General features: G+C 36.9%; 1 protein-coding gene across 1 annotated transcript; it reads left to right on the top strand.

Annotated features, from left to right (window-relative positions):
• Positions 1 to 275: 275 nt before the first annotated feature.
• LOC104416776 (disease resistance protein RUN1) lies at positions 276 to 8,713 on the top strand. The gene is made up of 6 exons (XM_039299299.1): positions 276 to 994; positions 3,019 to 4,123; positions 4,225 to 4,500; positions 5,729 to 6,538; positions 6,918 to 7,481; positions 8,209 to 8,713. The coding sequence occupies exons 1-4, from the start codon at positions 516 to 518 to the stop codon at positions 6,038 to 6,040; spliced, it is 2,172 nt and encodes a 723-aa protein (XP_039155233.1). The 5' UTR covers positions 276 to 515; the 3' UTR covers positions 6,041 to 6,538; positions 6,918 to 7,481; positions 8,209 to 8,713.
• The last annotated feature ends 8,694 nt before the right edge of the window (positions 8,714 to 17,407 follow it).

Below are 17,407 nucleotides of genomic sequence, written 5' to 3' on the forward strand. Positions count from 1 at the left end.
GAGGGGCGCATGAAATACGTTTATAGAATTTTTCTTTTTCATATCGACCAATCAAATTCATTAACAATCTAAGTAATAATAAATTCAACTTACATAAAGATTTGTGTGATAAGACATCTCGGTCAAATGTAATCTTAAATGAAAAAAAGTCTTACTATTAATACTATAGGTGCCTAAAGCACACGATAAAATCCCACTAAGATTTGGCTCATCCTTAAGTACCTTCATCTTCTGAAATTCTAATATAATTGAAAGGCCTAAAAATATTCTTTGTTGACCTTTCGAAAAGAAAGGCAGCCCCCCCGATATATAAAGAAAATGAGGAGAAGATCAAATGGTGCAAACAAAGGACCAAATCTTAGGCAACTCATTGCTCATTGTTAACCTTCTCTCTTCCTTGATTCTGATGGGTTCTTTTTCCTCCAAGGCTTCTTCTTCCTCCAAGGAGGCCAAAAGGAGTTACGATGTAATGGCTTCTTCTTCCTCCTGAGGAGCCCAAAAGGAGTTACGATGTAATGGCTTCTTCTTCCTCCAAGAAGCCCAGAAGGAGTTACGATGTCTTCCTGAGTTTCAGAGGTCCAGATGTCCGCAATCACTTTCTCAGTCATCTCTACGCAGCTCTAGATCAAGTAGGGATATCCACTTACATCGACAATGAAGAGCTGAGGAAGGGAGAACAAATATCACCTGCACTTATGCAAGCGATCGAGGAATCGCAAATTGCAATTGTGGTTTTCTCTGAGAACTACGCCTCTTCAACATGGTGTTTGGAAGAGATATCGAAAATCATGGAGTGCAAGGAGAAAAAAGGCCTCAACGTCCTTCCGGTGTTTTACAAAGTAGAACCAAGAGAAGTGAGAGGGCAGAAACAGAGCTATGGAAAAGCTATGGGTGAGCATGAGGTCAAGTTTGGGAAGAATTCGGAGCAAGTAAAGAGATGGAAGAAAGCTCTCTATGATGCTGGCGGCTTGTCCGGGTGGCCATATACTGATGGGTATGTGAGAACAACTCTACTACTTAAATTAGTCTAGATCTTTTGATGCTTGATTTTCTCCGAGGTTTGGGATCCTATAAAGTCGGGTAATTTTACCCCTCACTCTCAAGCAAACACACACTCACACAACACAGATCACGCCTTATATAGCACACGAAACAGAGCACAATGTGCGAGCGAAACAGAGCACAATGTGCGAGCGAGACAGAGCAGCCTGTTCGTCCTCTAAAAGCCCCCCGATGGCCACGCCGCCGCCCGATTGCTACGTCCCCATCCAGACCCAACCGCGTCACCTCAACCCCTCCGTCTCTCTGTATCAAGGGGCTTAGGCGACCACTCGCGTCCTCAGATCTGGGGTGTCGAACCCAGATCGAGGGGTGGGTAGCCTTCGGAGATGGTCGCCGGAGGTCGGCAACGACGGCTGAGACTTTCTTCTGTCACAGAGAAAGACGGGGGCGACAACGGCAAGGATGGGCGACGTTGAGGGGCATGTCACGATCGCGGGGACATGCGGTTGCGAGGGGCTGGGGCGAAGGCCAGGCACGTGATTTTCCCCTGTTGAGGGCCGGGGCACGGCTCGCCCATTCCTTTATAAGTAGATTTTAAATATTTAAATTCCAGAAAAATATGAAATGTTTTTTTTTTTTAACGAAACCCAAAATTTTGAATTTGTAAATTGATAATCCTTTAAAAGGAAAATTGCACAATTGTCCAATATAACAAGTGTCTCTAATATAAAGACAGTACATAATACATAAAAAAAAAAAAAACTAACGTATAATAATCTATATTGACATCTTCCATCTACTATATATAGTTAAAGCTGGGAGAGTTTTCACTCATTTGTACCCCATGTGGCAGGGAACTTTGCTATGTCATTGCCACGTGGCAACACATGGTATGGCAAGACACATAGTGTAATTGTGTCATATGGCCCATATATGATTAATTAGCATCAGTTTAGTGATTTGTCACATATCTTAAAATATTTTTGTTTTAAAAAAACTCATGATAGTAAAATTACCAACGTAAATTGAATGTTTTATTTTGGCTGATCTAAATTAAAAAAAAAAAAAGACGAAAATAAGAAATATCCTGAAACAAAATTTTGACTAATATCTTGAAACAAATTTATCTTGCTGCATTTTCTGGACTTTGAGGACTTGAGTCGAAGCTTATCCCTCAGGCTTCTTTAAATTAGTCTCTATTTCAATTACATCAAGCCTTTCATTGACCAATATGGGCACCTCTCTCGCAAGAGCATCTCTCCCATCCTTTGTATCCACATAGTCATTTTCTCGAGTGAAATATTGTGTCAAGAGAGTATTGACCTCATTATGTATCCCATCACACATAGCAGAAGATAAATTTTGTCTTCTATCAACCTCTTTTTTATTTATTAGAAATGTTTATTTTATTTTTTTAATAAAAAGAAAGAATGAAAAACTAGGTTTTTGAAAGGAAATGCGGCCCCTAATGACATTCTTGTAAATTCTTGAAGCCCTAAAGAGCAAGAAGGTAATTAAAAAGATCGTTTTCTTTGTCCCAACGATGGGCGTACGTGTCTTTGTTTGTCCACTTTGAAAAGTGGGACTCAAGTCATCCCAAAGGATAAAACACTTTGATTTTTATTAGGATTTACCCCATGGTAATGCTAACTTGGACTTCACGTTGTTGGTTTCCGTCCTAGCTACTACTTTGCTAAGAGAAATACCAGATAAAACGGAAGGCATTCGGAAAATCTAAGGAAAAACAAAAGAAAAACAAAATTGATGAACTTTGTAAAGAGATCAAGACAATGCCTCAGCATTTAGCATATCCAATAATTGACTTGAATTTTTAATAAATGCAATAATAAATTAACACATAACATGAAGATATGGGCATCTTACTAGTTGAACATATTCGGACAATCATCTCTAGATATATTGTGGACTAGTTTCTTCCTCAACAATTCTCTTTAATTACTTATTCATTTCTTTGAATTACTCTATAAGCAATTTCAACTAATTTTTCCTTGATAGAAATGAAGCGGGGTTTATACAACATATCGTACAGGAGATCTCAACTCAACTGGATCGAACGCCATTAAATGTAGCCATGTTTCCGGTGGGGATAGATTCCCGAGTACAAGAGCTTAAAACAATCTTAAATCTACAGTCCAAGGATGATGTTCTTATGGTAGGATTATGGGGACAAGGAGGTGTGGGGAAGACAACCCTTGCCAAAGCCATTTATAACGCTATTTTTAGGGAGTTTCAATGTGCTAGTTTCTTGGAACGCATTCGAGAAAATTCCAAAAAATCCATTGATTTGGTTCCTTTGCAAGAAAAATTGTTATTGCAGGTATTACCGGGGAAGAAATTAGCAGTCTACAGTGTTGGTGGAGGAAGTCAATTAATTCAAGATAAACTTTGTAATAAGAAAGTTCTCATCATTCTCGATGATGTTGATGATGCATTCCAGTTAAATGCTTTAGCCGGAGGTTGTGAGTGGTTCGGTAAAGGAAGTAGGATAATTATCACAACAAGAAATAAGCATCTACTAACTTCTCATGGGATAGATCAGGGTCATATATATGAAGTTAAAGCTCTTGAGGATGGTGACGCTGTTGAACTTTTTAGAAAGCATGCTTTTCGAGGAAATCAAGAAATAGAAATAAGTAGGAATCTTGTTCATCAGGTATTACGTTATGCAAGAGGCCTTCCTTTGCCTCTTGAGGTGTTGGGTGCTTTCTTGTGTGGTAGAAGAGAACCTGAATGGGAAAGTACCCTACAAAAACTTGCCAAAAGTCCTGATAAAAAGATCAACGATGTGTTAAAGGTAAGTTATGATGGATTGGAGCCTTATGCAAAGGAGATTTTTCTGCACATTGCCTGTTTCTTCAAGGGGAGGAGTAAGGAATACATTAAGAAAGTTCTTGATAGTTGTGAATTTGACACAACCATTGGAATAAAAATTCTCATTGAGCGCTGCTTGATTAGTGAAGAGGTAGAGAAAATACAAATGCATGACTTAATACAATTAATGGGTATGGATATTGTTAAAGATGAAGATCGTGATGATCCCATAAACCGCAGTAGATTATGGCTTCGTGATGATGTTCTTGATGTTCTATCAGAAGATAAGGTAAGACTTGTTGGTGTATTTATTCATAATCAATTTTTATCTTTGACTTTTTTTTACTATAGTTACAAATAAACCTAAATATGTTTGAAAAAATTATACAGGAAACAAAAGCAATAAAAGCCATAGTCTTGCAGCTACCAAAGCCAGAAGATATGTATATTGGTCCTGATGCTTTCACAAAGATGAAAAACTTGAGGTTGCTCATCTTGTTTAATGTAAATAATTCTATTCAAGGTCCCATTCATCTCCCTAATGGGTTAAGGTGGTTTGAATGGCCTAATTGTGGTTCGACCCTAGAATTTAGCCATGGTTCAAAGAAATTAGTCGGACTTGATATGCGGAATAGCAAGATCAAGGTAGCGCCCAGACACTTTAAGGTACGTATTTACTCGGTGCTTTTTCATTACTTATAGCTATATGTTAAATCTGATGGTGTTTGTTATTGTTCTTAGGAAAACGTCTCCAATTACTATATTTTTTATACATATTATTTCACCTTTTACCAACACGGGACAATGTTTTGATTTGTGCCCTACTGGACAGCAGAATTGTTCATAAGTAATTTATTTAGGAAAAGAGTATACATATTCAAATATACATGCATGCATACGTATGTACGTACGTACATACATAAATGCATATGTACATACACATTGACCACAAAAAAATAGAAGAAGGTACTTGTTGTTGGAAAATACGGCTTCAAATCGGATAGAGTAATCAAGTCGGACTTTGAGGCGTGATATTATTTTTTTTAAGGATTTATTTACCCTACAAAATTGCTAATGGTCACCGACAAATATCCTCAAGATACAACAAAGTCTCAAATGAAAATACGCAATAGCAATTCTAATATTTCTCCATGATCTCTCTAGAAAACAATTGAAAAGATGACTGTAGTTATGAAAAAAAAAACTTGAAAATGACTCAATTCTCATTCATGCCAAAAACTAACATATACATAAAAATAGGTCTTAACGTATATAAGCGACTCTTCACGAAAGGTTGCAAGTAAACAAACACAACCATTCAGGAAAGATTGCAAAATGAATAAATACAACCTTTCGAGAAAGATTGTGAATTGAACAAGTATAACCTCAAAGGTTGTCTTGAAGAGACACGTAAAATTCAGAATAATAATAATAAAAATAGTAATTTTTAAAAAATAAAATTCAGAATTTCAGAATTTCCTAAATTCCTTAATAAAAAAAAAAACCTTTATACTAATCAATGTTAATAAGATAACTGTACAACATTAAATAAAAGTAAATGGGTTAGTGTTAATTAAATTGCGGGCGCGCAAACGTGCCAAGTGCTAAGTGCGCCTAATTATTGTACACCCGCATGTAGGTATTGTGAAATCTAGCCCACATCCCAACCTTTTCTTTGAACACACTATAAAAGGTCATACTTATAAATTAGCCCATCTCCTCCATTCCTACGTGGGACAAGAAAAAGCATCTTTTGTTTGTTTTACAAATAAATAACCAACACTTGTTCATCAAAGTTTTGTGATCATGCTTATGACTTATGATGTGTGAAAAATCAAAGTCAGATCTTCTAATTGAATATTTATCTCTTTTTTCTGTGGAATATTTCTTGCAGGACCTCGAAAATTTGAAGTTCATTAATTTCCATTCATGCCAGTCACTGGTTTGTATGCCGGACATCAGCTGTACTCCAAGTCTCACGGAATTGAATCTTAGTGAGTGCAAAAGCTTGGAGCTTGTCCACGAATCAATTGCATATCATGACAATTTGCAATTGTTGAGTTTGAGTGGGTGCTCAAACTTCATCATTTCCCCAATGTACTCCGGTCCAAGAATCTTCTACTTCTTGATCTCAATTATTGCCCAAAATTGCAAAGATTCCCTGATATTCCAGATAAAATCAAAGGCTTGCGTAAAATTGGTTTAATCGGAACTTCAATTGAGGAACTTCCTGCATCCATAGAAAATCTTGTCTCTTTGAAAACTATAGATTTATCCCATTGTAAGAAACTGGCAATCCTTCCACCTAGCATTTATAAATTGGAAAATCTTAAAACTCTATACCTTTCAAATTGCTCAAAACTAATGAAGTTTCCAAAAAAGGAGGAGGATTCAAGTGATCCCCATGCAAAGACGGGATTTCCTCGGTTACAGTATTTAACCTTTAATGGATGCAATCTATCAGAAGTAGAGTTTCTAGAGAATCCTTCATGTTTTCCTCACTTAAATTGGTTGGATGTTTCGGGTTGTCACCAACTAAAAGAGATTCTCAAGATTCCAAGGAAATTGCACTCTGGAAGCAAATGATTGCAAATCTCTGAGTAAAATTCCCTCCGACATACATCATGTCCAGCATGCTTACTTACCTTTATGTCCTAAATTGGTCAACAATGGATCGACCATGAATGATTTGGTCAACCTTGAGGTTAGACTCTCTCTCTCTCTCTCTCTCTAAAGGCTGAAAATCTAGAATTGGCCGGCTAATTAAGAAAAGCAAATATATGGAAAGTGATTTGTGCATAAATGATATTCTCTCTATTTATGGAACTCTAGTTGCTATGGAATTATAAGGATCATCCAATGGAAAACTTCAATAATACATGTTCATCCAATTACAAAATCTTCAACGATAAATTAACTATTTTCACCAATTAATTACAAAACATCTTTGTAATGCTATTGCTAACTATAGCTTAACTCTAGGACTACCAATTTTTTTTTAGTACTACCAACTTAACTGATTGAAACTTCTCTTTTTATGTGCCAATTTGGAAAAACTATCTGACGGCTTACATGTATGACAGCATTTTTATCCTAGAGGCCATTTTCTTCTACCTGGAGGAGAGATGCCATGGTGGTTGCTCCCTAATAAAGAGGGTTATTTATCTTTCACGGCTTCAAAGGACTTGTATAAGAAGATTGTGGCATTAGTTGTTAGTGTTGTATTCCGCAAAGAACGCACGGGCTATAATCAATTTTATCTTGAATCATTCGTTAATGGCAAAGAGATGAGGTATTCCGATCATGGTGAGTATGACTATCCAGTGTCATGTTTGGACCATGTGTGGCTTGACCGTTGGGAACCGTGCGAGCTGTGGGGAGGACTAGAAGATGCCTTTGGCGCAAATGACAGGAGCCAATTCCAAGTTATGATTACAGCAAGAGGGACCGGTGCAATTGTGACAAAGTGTGGATTCCGCCTAATATGCAAGCCACTAGAGGAGGATTTGGAGATTTTGCTTAAAGATGATCAATTGCTAGATCCAGCTTTAGTTTACGAGATTCGGAATGAAGATTGTCAAACAAGTTTAGAGGAAGCTTATTTTGCCAAACCAGGCCTAGCTACGCAGGACACATCCACAGTTGAGGTCTCTCTCTCTCTCTCTCTCTCTCTCTCTCTCTCTCTCTCTCTGCGTGATTGATACACAATCTATGTTGAGTGTTTGTGTGTATATTGCAAACGCTGAAAATGCTAGATGAACAAGTTGAGGTCTCTCTCTCTCTCTCTCTCTCTCTCTCTCTCTCTCTCTCTCTCTCTCTCTCTTGCGTGATTGATACAGAGTCTATGTTGGGTGTTTGTGTGTATATTGCAAACGCTGAAAATGCTAGATGAACAATTAATATAAGGTGATTCTGCACGCATGAACATGATCAAACAGGCAAAGAGGAAGACAGTTCAAATGAAGCAAAAGATTTGCAAAATAGTAAAATGACCACACGGGAAGATAGTTCAACAAATTACTCCACATAAGGAATGAACATGGTTGACCTCTCTCTATCTCTCTCTCTTTGTGCACGCATGTTGATACTGAAAGGTGGGCACACTTTGTGGGTATAATATAAAAGCTGAAAATTCTAGACAGATAAACAAATCTAATTGAGAGTGATTCTGCATGTATATGTAATAGGGGTGGCTACAACACCTGCAAGGGAATGATTTGATATCCCATGAGTAATTTTTATAATGTAAGCAAGGATCAATGTCTAGTTACTGTAGAACAACTTTGGTTGAATTAAAAAGAATATACTCAAATCAAACTCTTTTACTTTAACTATCAAAACTTGGGTATTTCTAACAATTTACTCGTTTAACAGAGGTGTAGGTATTCCTTACTTCCTCTTGATGACCAACATGTTAGCCCTAGAGGAGAGATACCGGAGGAGTTTATCCTTGTTGAAGATGGTACCATATCTTTCATGGCTTCACAGGACTTGTATTACAAGTTCCGAGAATTGGCTCTCTGTGTTGTTGTTGGTGTAGAAGGTGGAGAAAAGGAAATATCTTTTGACATCGTGCCGCATATTCACGATCAAAGGCGGAATGGGCTATCAGGTACTCTTGGTTCATTTGATTCGGATCAAGTGTGGATTCAGTATCTTGTACCAAATACGCTGTGGGGAGTGTTGGAGGGAGAAGTTGATTTTGGGCAATTTAACGAGAGATATTTACGATTTAGCGTTAAACTTAGTCTATCGGGTGGAACAGTGAAAAGGTTGGGATATGTGCTCATATGCACACAACTAGAGGATGATTTAAAGGCGATCATTGCAGATAATCAATTAATGGATCCAGCTGCACTTTGGGAGGATACAACATATTTGCAAAGCTAATGAAAAAGAATTCGTAAGTGATTTTAAGTGAAAGCTAGCAGAGTGCACTAGAGAGAGAAGAGAGAGAGAGAGAGAGCCAATGAGAGTGAAACAGATTTAAATGGGAAGAGGTGGGTGCAGTAAGGGTTGGCTGGCAGATCTTAAGGAAGCAATCTTTAAGCCAGCAAAACAAATTAGGGGTGGCACATGTTTTCTGATATGTGGGACATCTGTGTCCTTGTTGAAGTACCAGATGGGCATTCAGTTCAATCTCTCATGTGAGATTCAAATATATGCAAATAGATAGAGGATGACTTTGGATACAACATTCATAGCAAGTGTGTTCATTTTTCCATATTTTCTTGTCAGTCAGATCGTGATCTCATTGATAAGTGTCATATTCTGCATAACATGTTTAGTTTTACATATCATTTACTAAATTCAGTGATGTTAGTGCATCCTTGGAATAGTCTCGACTGAGACATGTTCTACTTGAAACGCCATCTTTGGGAATGTTTTAATGTTCTGATCTAAGTTTAATTTTATATTTTGAACAAAGACAGTTGTGCTTGGCTACAATTGTATATGATGTCTTGGATTTTTAATTTGGGTTGCATGTAATTAATTTCAGATTTTCCAGTTTTATTTCTATCGAGACCTCAGTCATTCGGGATCAGTTTTCCAGATTTACTGCCTTTTTGGTTTTACACACTTGGCAAGTAGAGCTAATGGCAAAGCTTCGCAAACACTTTTACATATGTATCTCCTTATCATTTTTTTAAAAAATTATTTGGTTTAATCTTACGGGTTTCACATTATTCATCTACATGGTGCTTTTCAACAATGGTGATTATGTACTTTTGTCCATGTATAAGCCTACCAATAGGTTTAGCACACACAAATTTTCGTGTGCATATGCTAACGGGAAATATACTAGAGTATTGAGCATAATCAATGAATCACTATCATATGGTGGTTTTCTATAGACACGTTGGGGTCATGGTTTCTAATTTGGATAATTTCTCGATGCTTTTGAAAAGTTAGTTTCTTTGTTTTTGATGATTAAATTTTGAAATAATTACTTATCAACAACGGAAAAACGATCCATAAATTGTTGACATCTTATAAAATCCAATTCTCCCGCATTTTGTTCCTGTGGACCACAATCTTCAGCAGTGACTTATGTGTTGCTGCACCATTTGCACCTCATTATTCATGTGCTTATGCATTCTGTTGACATTATTTATGCGCACATTTTTTTTTTAATTTCAATTAAGTTCGTCTCCTCTATATATGGACTTGTGTGGTTGCCCAATATTGCATCGAAATCATTGATATTGTAATATTGATATGAATGGGAAAATTACATTAAAAGTCATAATAGTTGATCCAAAATACAATCAATTCCTAAAATATTAGAAAAAAATACAAGCAGGTTCTATATATTTTGAAAAAGGTGCAATTTAATCCTTTCAATGAGATATCTACCAATTGTGTTGATGTGGTGTGTTGGAAATCTAACGTGGTCTTTTTTAATAGGAATTGAGAAAATATGATGTTAAGTGAATGCCAGATCATAAAACAAGTCAAATTTTTTGAATTAGAAACTTTATTTGAGTAGAATGTGCCCAACCGAGCAAGATCATCCTTCTCTCTCCTCATCTTTCTCTCTCCTGTAACCGACTCCCTTCGTTCAAAGGTGAGAAAACGACAGAGAAAAACGGAGATCTTTTCTAGCAAAAGCGATCCGAGAAACTTTTCTAGCAAAAGCAATTCGAGAAAACCTTCTTCTTTCTTCCTCTTTCGCCCGTCGACGCGGCCCATCGTCGCTGCAAGGTCATCTCTACAGCTACAGCCGCCGCCGCCGCCGTGGTTTCTTTCGCCTCTCTTCCCAATCGCGGTTACCGAAAGAGTTGGGAGTCGATTTTCCTCACCGCCTCGTGTCTTCACTCCAGAGGACTTCCCCCATCGCCCTCCCGACGCCTCCCGCCGTCTCCCGCCCGTTCCGAAGCCGACCGGGATCCCGAGGCGCCGAGACCTTCCAGTTGTGAAGCTCTTCCGCAGGCTCCGATTCCGATTCTCGACCCGTACTGCAGCTCAGATATTGAATCCTCTGTTGACGCGATCCATTTGAGTTTGTTTCTCCGATTGCGAGCATCTAGCGTTGGTAAGCTCGAACCTAGGTAGGAATCTGAACTTGAAATGGTTAAAGACCTGCTCCTCAATCAACTGCGCACCATGCGTTCGGCGAAATTCTTAAACTAAATTCGTGTGGATTATTTTGAGCGCGTATTGATTGCTGAGCACGATTTCAGTCGGATACAGTCGTTGCCGAGATTGAATCTGACCACTGCGTTCGTTGGTGGTCGCCGATGAGGAAGTAACCGGAAAACGACGGCCTCCGTGTTAATCTTCTAAACTCATTGGCACCGGTTTGTTCATCTTGTTCCTTTTTTTATTTTGTTTGTTTGGGTCATGCTGCGGCCGTGCGTGTGAGTTCTGAATCAGTGGTAGTCGAGATGGTGGCCGACGGAGGCACTCCGGCGACGGCCAAAGGTAGTAGATGACAACGTACGGATGCTTCTGCCTAAAGGCTTGAACATTGATCTTGCTTGCATTTATTTACAAGTAAGTTTGTTCGATTCTGTGAGTAACAAAAGGAGAAAAAGATCCAATATATATGCGTGCGTGTATATGTATAGTTGAAAATGGACTTGGTGTGCGCTTATGGTTATATTTGGGATTGAGCTTGGTGAGGTTAAGATTGAAAGGGGCTGGATATAATTAGCCCATTTATGTCCACTGCTAGAGTCGCGAAGTCCCAATGCAATTTCTATGCGGACCGAGCCCATCTTTAATAAAAAAAAAAATAGTAAATAACAATAGAGAATAAATAATAATAAAATAATATAATGAAAATGGAAACTGATTGTTCAGACACAAGAGAAAAATAAATAAAAAGACATTGAACAATGACCCTCTTTATTTTCGACCATTCAACAATCTTACATCTGTCCTTATAAAAGGGTGAGAGCACCGATTAATGCAAAACAACCAATCACCCCAAATTTAGGTGGAAAAGTATTGATGCAAAACATGCCTCTAAAAAAGTATGCCTTAATCCGCGGCGCCCTGGGCTCCATGATCTCCATTTTGCTCAGTCATAGTAAATCCTCTCTCTATATTGCCAAACGTCAATTTTTTCAATACATAGGAAATGAAAAAAAATGCCAAAAAAAAGTTACTTTAATTCGAATAACATCATTCACCTTTTTTTATTTTTTCTTTTTTAAGTCAAGCGAGTTAATTTCAGACATAAAGTACATCACACTTATCATTTTTCGTTATTCTTATCTTATAGTTATATATATAAGGAAAATAAATTCAAATCAAAATGGAGAAAAATAGGGCACATAATGTTATTTTTTTTTTTATTACGATTACATGGGAATATTGTAGTGATAGATAAGATTTTTTTTTTTGAAACTTTGGCAGATATAGGAGTGATGAGTGAAGTGGTTATACACATAAAGGAGCTAAACTATCCTAACATGCATCCTTAACGTGTTATTGCTTCTAGGGTTATTGATGGTGGGACAAACTTCCGACTGAATTGGCCTCGCTAACACAATTGTCTAGCGGCAGCCAATTCAATCGAAGGTTTGCCGTGCCATTGACAACCAGAGGAGAGGAGCGATAACACGTTGAGGATTCATGTCAGGATTATACCACTTCACTTAACACACCTATTTTTGCCAAAATTTCAAAAAAAAAAAAAAAAAAAAATCTTGTTTATCATTACAATGTTTCCATGTAAATCATAATCACATACAAGAAATTGAAAAAAATATATATATAAAAATACATATATTATATGCCTTATTTTTCTCCCTTTTGATTTGAATTTATTCTCTAAATATATATCATTATTAGATAAGAATGACAAGAAATAATAAGTGTAATGGACTGACAAGAAATAATAAGTGTGATGGACTTTCTATCTGAAATTAACTTGCTTGGCTTTTAAAAAAAAAATGGAAAAAGTGGATGATGTCATCCGAAATTAAGTAATGTTTCTTAGCTTCTTCTTTTTTTTTTCATTTATGATGCATAAAAAAAATGACGTTTGCAATATAATTCATTATAACCAAGCAAAATGGAGGTCATGGAGCCCACAAAGCCGCTGGTTAAGATGTACGTGTTTAGAGGTATGTATTGCATAGCTGCTTTTCCACTTGAATTTGGGGTGAACAATTGATTGTCTTTCAAACTTTTCTTTAGATTGAGTATCTCAACTTGCTTGATCTTTTTTATGTGCAACTCGATCCTTCCGTCACCTACTGTTACTTGCGTCGTTGAATGTAATTGCGATACGGCAATCTTCCATATTAAGAGTTAAGAGCTGATGTGGAAAAAGCAAGAGAGGGCCCTCTACCCAGGTATCGGCTGCCTACTGTATTATTCGTGTGCCATAGCTGGTATTTTTATTTCTCTTTTCTCCTCGTTTTAAAGTTTTCTATTTTACCAATTGAGTATATTTAATTGATAAGATTTACGTGTTTAATTACTACTTCTTATGTGAAAGCGGAAAAAATAGACTTCACTTTATCATATGTGTTTGGTCACATCAAATAAGTGAGTCCAATTAGCATGGCCACTCAACATTTAAAGGAGCAAGTAGTGGTAGTGGTTGGTCAGAAAAGGAGCAAACTCAGAAATCAAGCTACTTAGTGGAATCAATTGCTAGAGAAAAAGGATGATGAAATTGAAAAGAAGGGTACGAGTTTAGAGGATTGGGCCATCAGACTCTTGCATTCGGTGATGAGAGGTTCCACGTCCCATGCTAGCAGATCGCAATCAGTAATTGCACTTCTCAAAGCCCAATTATTGAATTCCATAACTAGTTTCAGTTCGTGTACTGAAGAGTTTCATGGCTTCCGCATATGCTAAGATGTCCCGCTGTGCAGCCAAAGACACTCATAATTTTTGCAAATCTTTTGGTAGTTTAAGAACCACCCTTCCATTCCTTTGAGACCCCTGAACGAGATCTGCAGCTTTATTGCAGGATTCAACCAGACTTCTTTCATCCGTCCGCAGTGAAGGAAGAGGATTTCAACTGTTTCTAGGCTTTGTTGGCACAGAAGGCAAGATGGCAGGTAAATTTTTCTTTTAGTGAACAAAATTTTTTATGTGGGAAGTGCCTTTTGGCACAAACTCTAAATGAAAAACCTGATTTTTGGAGTGGTAATCAACTTCCGTATCAAATGCCATAGAGATTTAGGGGTCTGGTATGATGATGATGATGCTTGATCTGTTTGCTGCTGAATGTCTATGTTTCTGAGATGGTTAAAAGTGCTTCCCAGAATAGGTCCCCGACTTATAAGTTTCTCTTTCTCATCTTCATCTGCAAGGGAATTGCTAAAACTTTCATTAATAATCAGCTCATCAAACAAATTCTGTACAACGGTTTCCTTCCATCTGGATTCTTCCTTGTCGATTAATTCAGCTACTTTCTCTGGCCAGATTCGCGGACCACCCCAATTACTCTGATCTTGAGCCATCAATCTTCTCTAATGTTGATATATTCACCATTACTCAAAGGTCACCTCACATCCAACCTTAGGGGACACTTTTCCCCCTTTCTCTGTGGACACTCCTATTGAAGTGCCATTCCTTTTTGAAGTCCAAAAATGCATAAATCCTTTTGGACAACATAATCTGAATGCAATATCTTAGTTCACACTTAGATGAAGTCTTCCTTACGAATTTTCGTTAGAAATATCTAATTATTTAGATAATCACTTACGCTTTGATTTGATAGAGAATCAAATTATTAAGCAAATGTAGTGCTTATAGGAGTTACTCGTTTTTTACTAGACTTTATGAAGAAATTTAAATATACTTTGTAAGATAATTTAACTAGGAAAACTCAAAACTCATTAATTCATCAAATTTCTCCAAATGCACTCTTTTTTTTAATCAATCTTCAATCCTACCAAGCAAGCTAAAAAACTAAGAAATTCTTTAGATATATGAAGTCGTCGATACATGGCCAAGCAAGGTTTCGTAAGATTGATTTAAATTCAATTACTTACTAGTTTTCCTATCAATAAGACTTATGATGAAGTCACATGGAATTCATAATAATCAAAGTAATTAGTAGGCTCGATTAACATTAGTGATATTCTTAACCTCATTTGTGATGTCACTAGAGACATAAGTAGAATAAGCCTTAGTGGACACTCCCTCTCCCCTTCCCTCCACCCCCCTTTTCTTTTGGTTTGTGGACGCTTTACCAATTTGAAGTGTCATTCTTTATCAAAGCCGAACGCGTAAATCCTTTTCGACAACATAATCTGAATGCAATATCTCAGTTCACACTTAAACGAAGTCTTCCTTGCCAAATTTCATTAGAAGTATCCGATTATTTTGATAATGACTTACACTTTGATTTGACAGGGAATGAAATTACTAAGCAAATGTAGTGTGTACTGGAGTTTCTCGTTTTTGGCTACACTTTACAAAGAAAGTTAAATATACTTTCTAATATAGTTCAACTAGAAAAACTTGAAACTCATTAATTCATCAACTTTCTCCAAATGCACTTTCTTTTTTTTTCTTTTCTCTCTTTTTAATGAATCTTCAATCCTATCGGGCAGGCTAAAAAACTAAGAAATTCTTTAGATATATGAAGTCATCAATACGTGGCTGAGCAAGGCTTGGTAAGATTGATTTAAATCTAGTTACTTACTGGTTTTCCTTATCAATGAGACTTATGATCAAATCACGTGGAATTCATAATGATCGGAGTAATTAGTAGGTTTGATTACCATTAGTGATATTTTTAACCCCATCTATGACATCAATGGAGACTGTAGTAGAATGAGCTAAATTCTCGACACAATGCCTGCCACATCCAACCTTAGTGGACATTTTTACCTCCTTTCTTTTTGGTCTATTGACACTTTACCCTATTGAAGTGCCATTCTTTTTTGAAGTCCAAATGCGTAAATCTTTTTGGACAACATAATCTGAATACAATGTCTCGGTTCACACCTAGACGAAGTCTTCCTTATGAATTTTTGTTAGAAATATCTTATTATTTTGATAATGACTTATACTTTGATTTGACAAGAAGCGAAATTACTAAGCAAATGAATTCCACAAAAAGCATCCAATGGGAAAGGCCCTGTAGTGAGGGCCAAATGCCCTATTGGAGCGAGAAATCCTTATCTTCAAAGTGATGGGAAGCAAGCGATTGGCGTACGAAGTAATCAACTCAGAAAAAGAAGCTTGATCTAATTTTTCGTGGCCAAGCTACAAATGAAAATATACCAATTGTTGGTGAAGATCTGCTCAAATCAAAACGCTTTCACGTGATCAGCACAAGTATCTACATACTCGCATGACTACATCCTGTGTAGGACAATAGAATTGTTTTACATGTCAAAGCTATCCTCTCAAATTATCCAATAGGCCTTCTGTTTTATTTTAGATTTCTTCGCTCCTATTATATATTGATTTGTCTATGGTATATGGAGAAAATTGTCAAAAAAAATAATCCTTTATACTTTTATCAATTTAGTCATAAATTTTTCAATGTTGCCTATTGAGTTATAAACCTTTTCACATTTTGCCAATTGAGTCTGCCCAACTAATTTTGGCTGGAAATTACTGACATGGACAGTTGGAGCTGACGTGGCATTTTTTCCTTTTTTTTTTTAAAAAATTTTCTTTGCCTTTTTTCTAGTTTTTGGAGGTAGAGCCGGCAAGGGTTGCGGCCGACCCTCACCTAGCTCCAAAAATTGGAAAGAAAAAAAAAAGTGCCATATTAGCCTTGGCAATTCACGTCAGCAAAAGTGAATGAATTTTTGAAAATGTTTAGAACTCAATTAATATAATTGAAAGATTTATGACTGAATTGACTAAAGTGCTATAGGTTTAGATTATTTTGGACAATTTTTCCTTGGTATGTGCATCATGATACACTCATTTTGACAAACAATAAAGAAAAAAAATGGAAGCACCATCCTTTTGCATAAAAGGCAGAGCAAAAATCATGCTAATTTTAACTATTAGAATAGGGTCTTCCGTGCCCAAAAGTTTGTAACAACTCCTTTTAATATGCTGTCCCATTTGACACGTACATTATGAATCTAATTGAATAACTTTCAGCACCAAATCATCGTATTTCCAAGCGTGTTTCCACCATGCTTTCTCTTGATTTTGTAGATTTAACGAGGTAGATATTTATGATTATTGAAGTGCAATAGGTCTCTAATAAATCCATCGACTTTGTGGAAGAGAATATGAATTGTGGAGATAAGAATTAACTTTGGTCATATGCACTGAGTGGAATGCGGCTTGAATGCACAGTTCTATCACATGCGCATAGTTTTCTCGTTTACTTTACGGTCCTCCCCAGCGTCGTAGCATGGACGACATATGGGAATGGGTTGTGAGTCTCGCCTTGGATTCGCTCTAGAGATGAGCGTGTGCTGTTCTAAAAGAAACGTAGCTGGTGGGAAACATAAATGGTGGGGGTCACTTGCCTATCAAAGAATGATTATTTTTGTAGAGCGGGGTGCCTTATTTCATTTTATTTTTCTGAAAGTGACGAGCAACTATTCACTTTGGTTTTTGACTAAGCCAAAAAAAAGAAGAAAAAAAGATATCATGAGAATCGAGCTAGTGCAATTGTAGT

The sequence above is a fragment of the Eucalyptus grandis genome, chromosome 8 (genome assembly GCF_016545825.1).
Source record: "Eucalyptus grandis isolate ANBG69807.140 chromosome 8, ASM1654582v1, whole genome shotgun sequence".
Classification (NCBI taxonomy): Eukaryota; Viridiplantae; Streptophyta; class Magnoliopsida; order Myrtales; family Myrtaceae; genus Eucalyptus; species Eucalyptus grandis.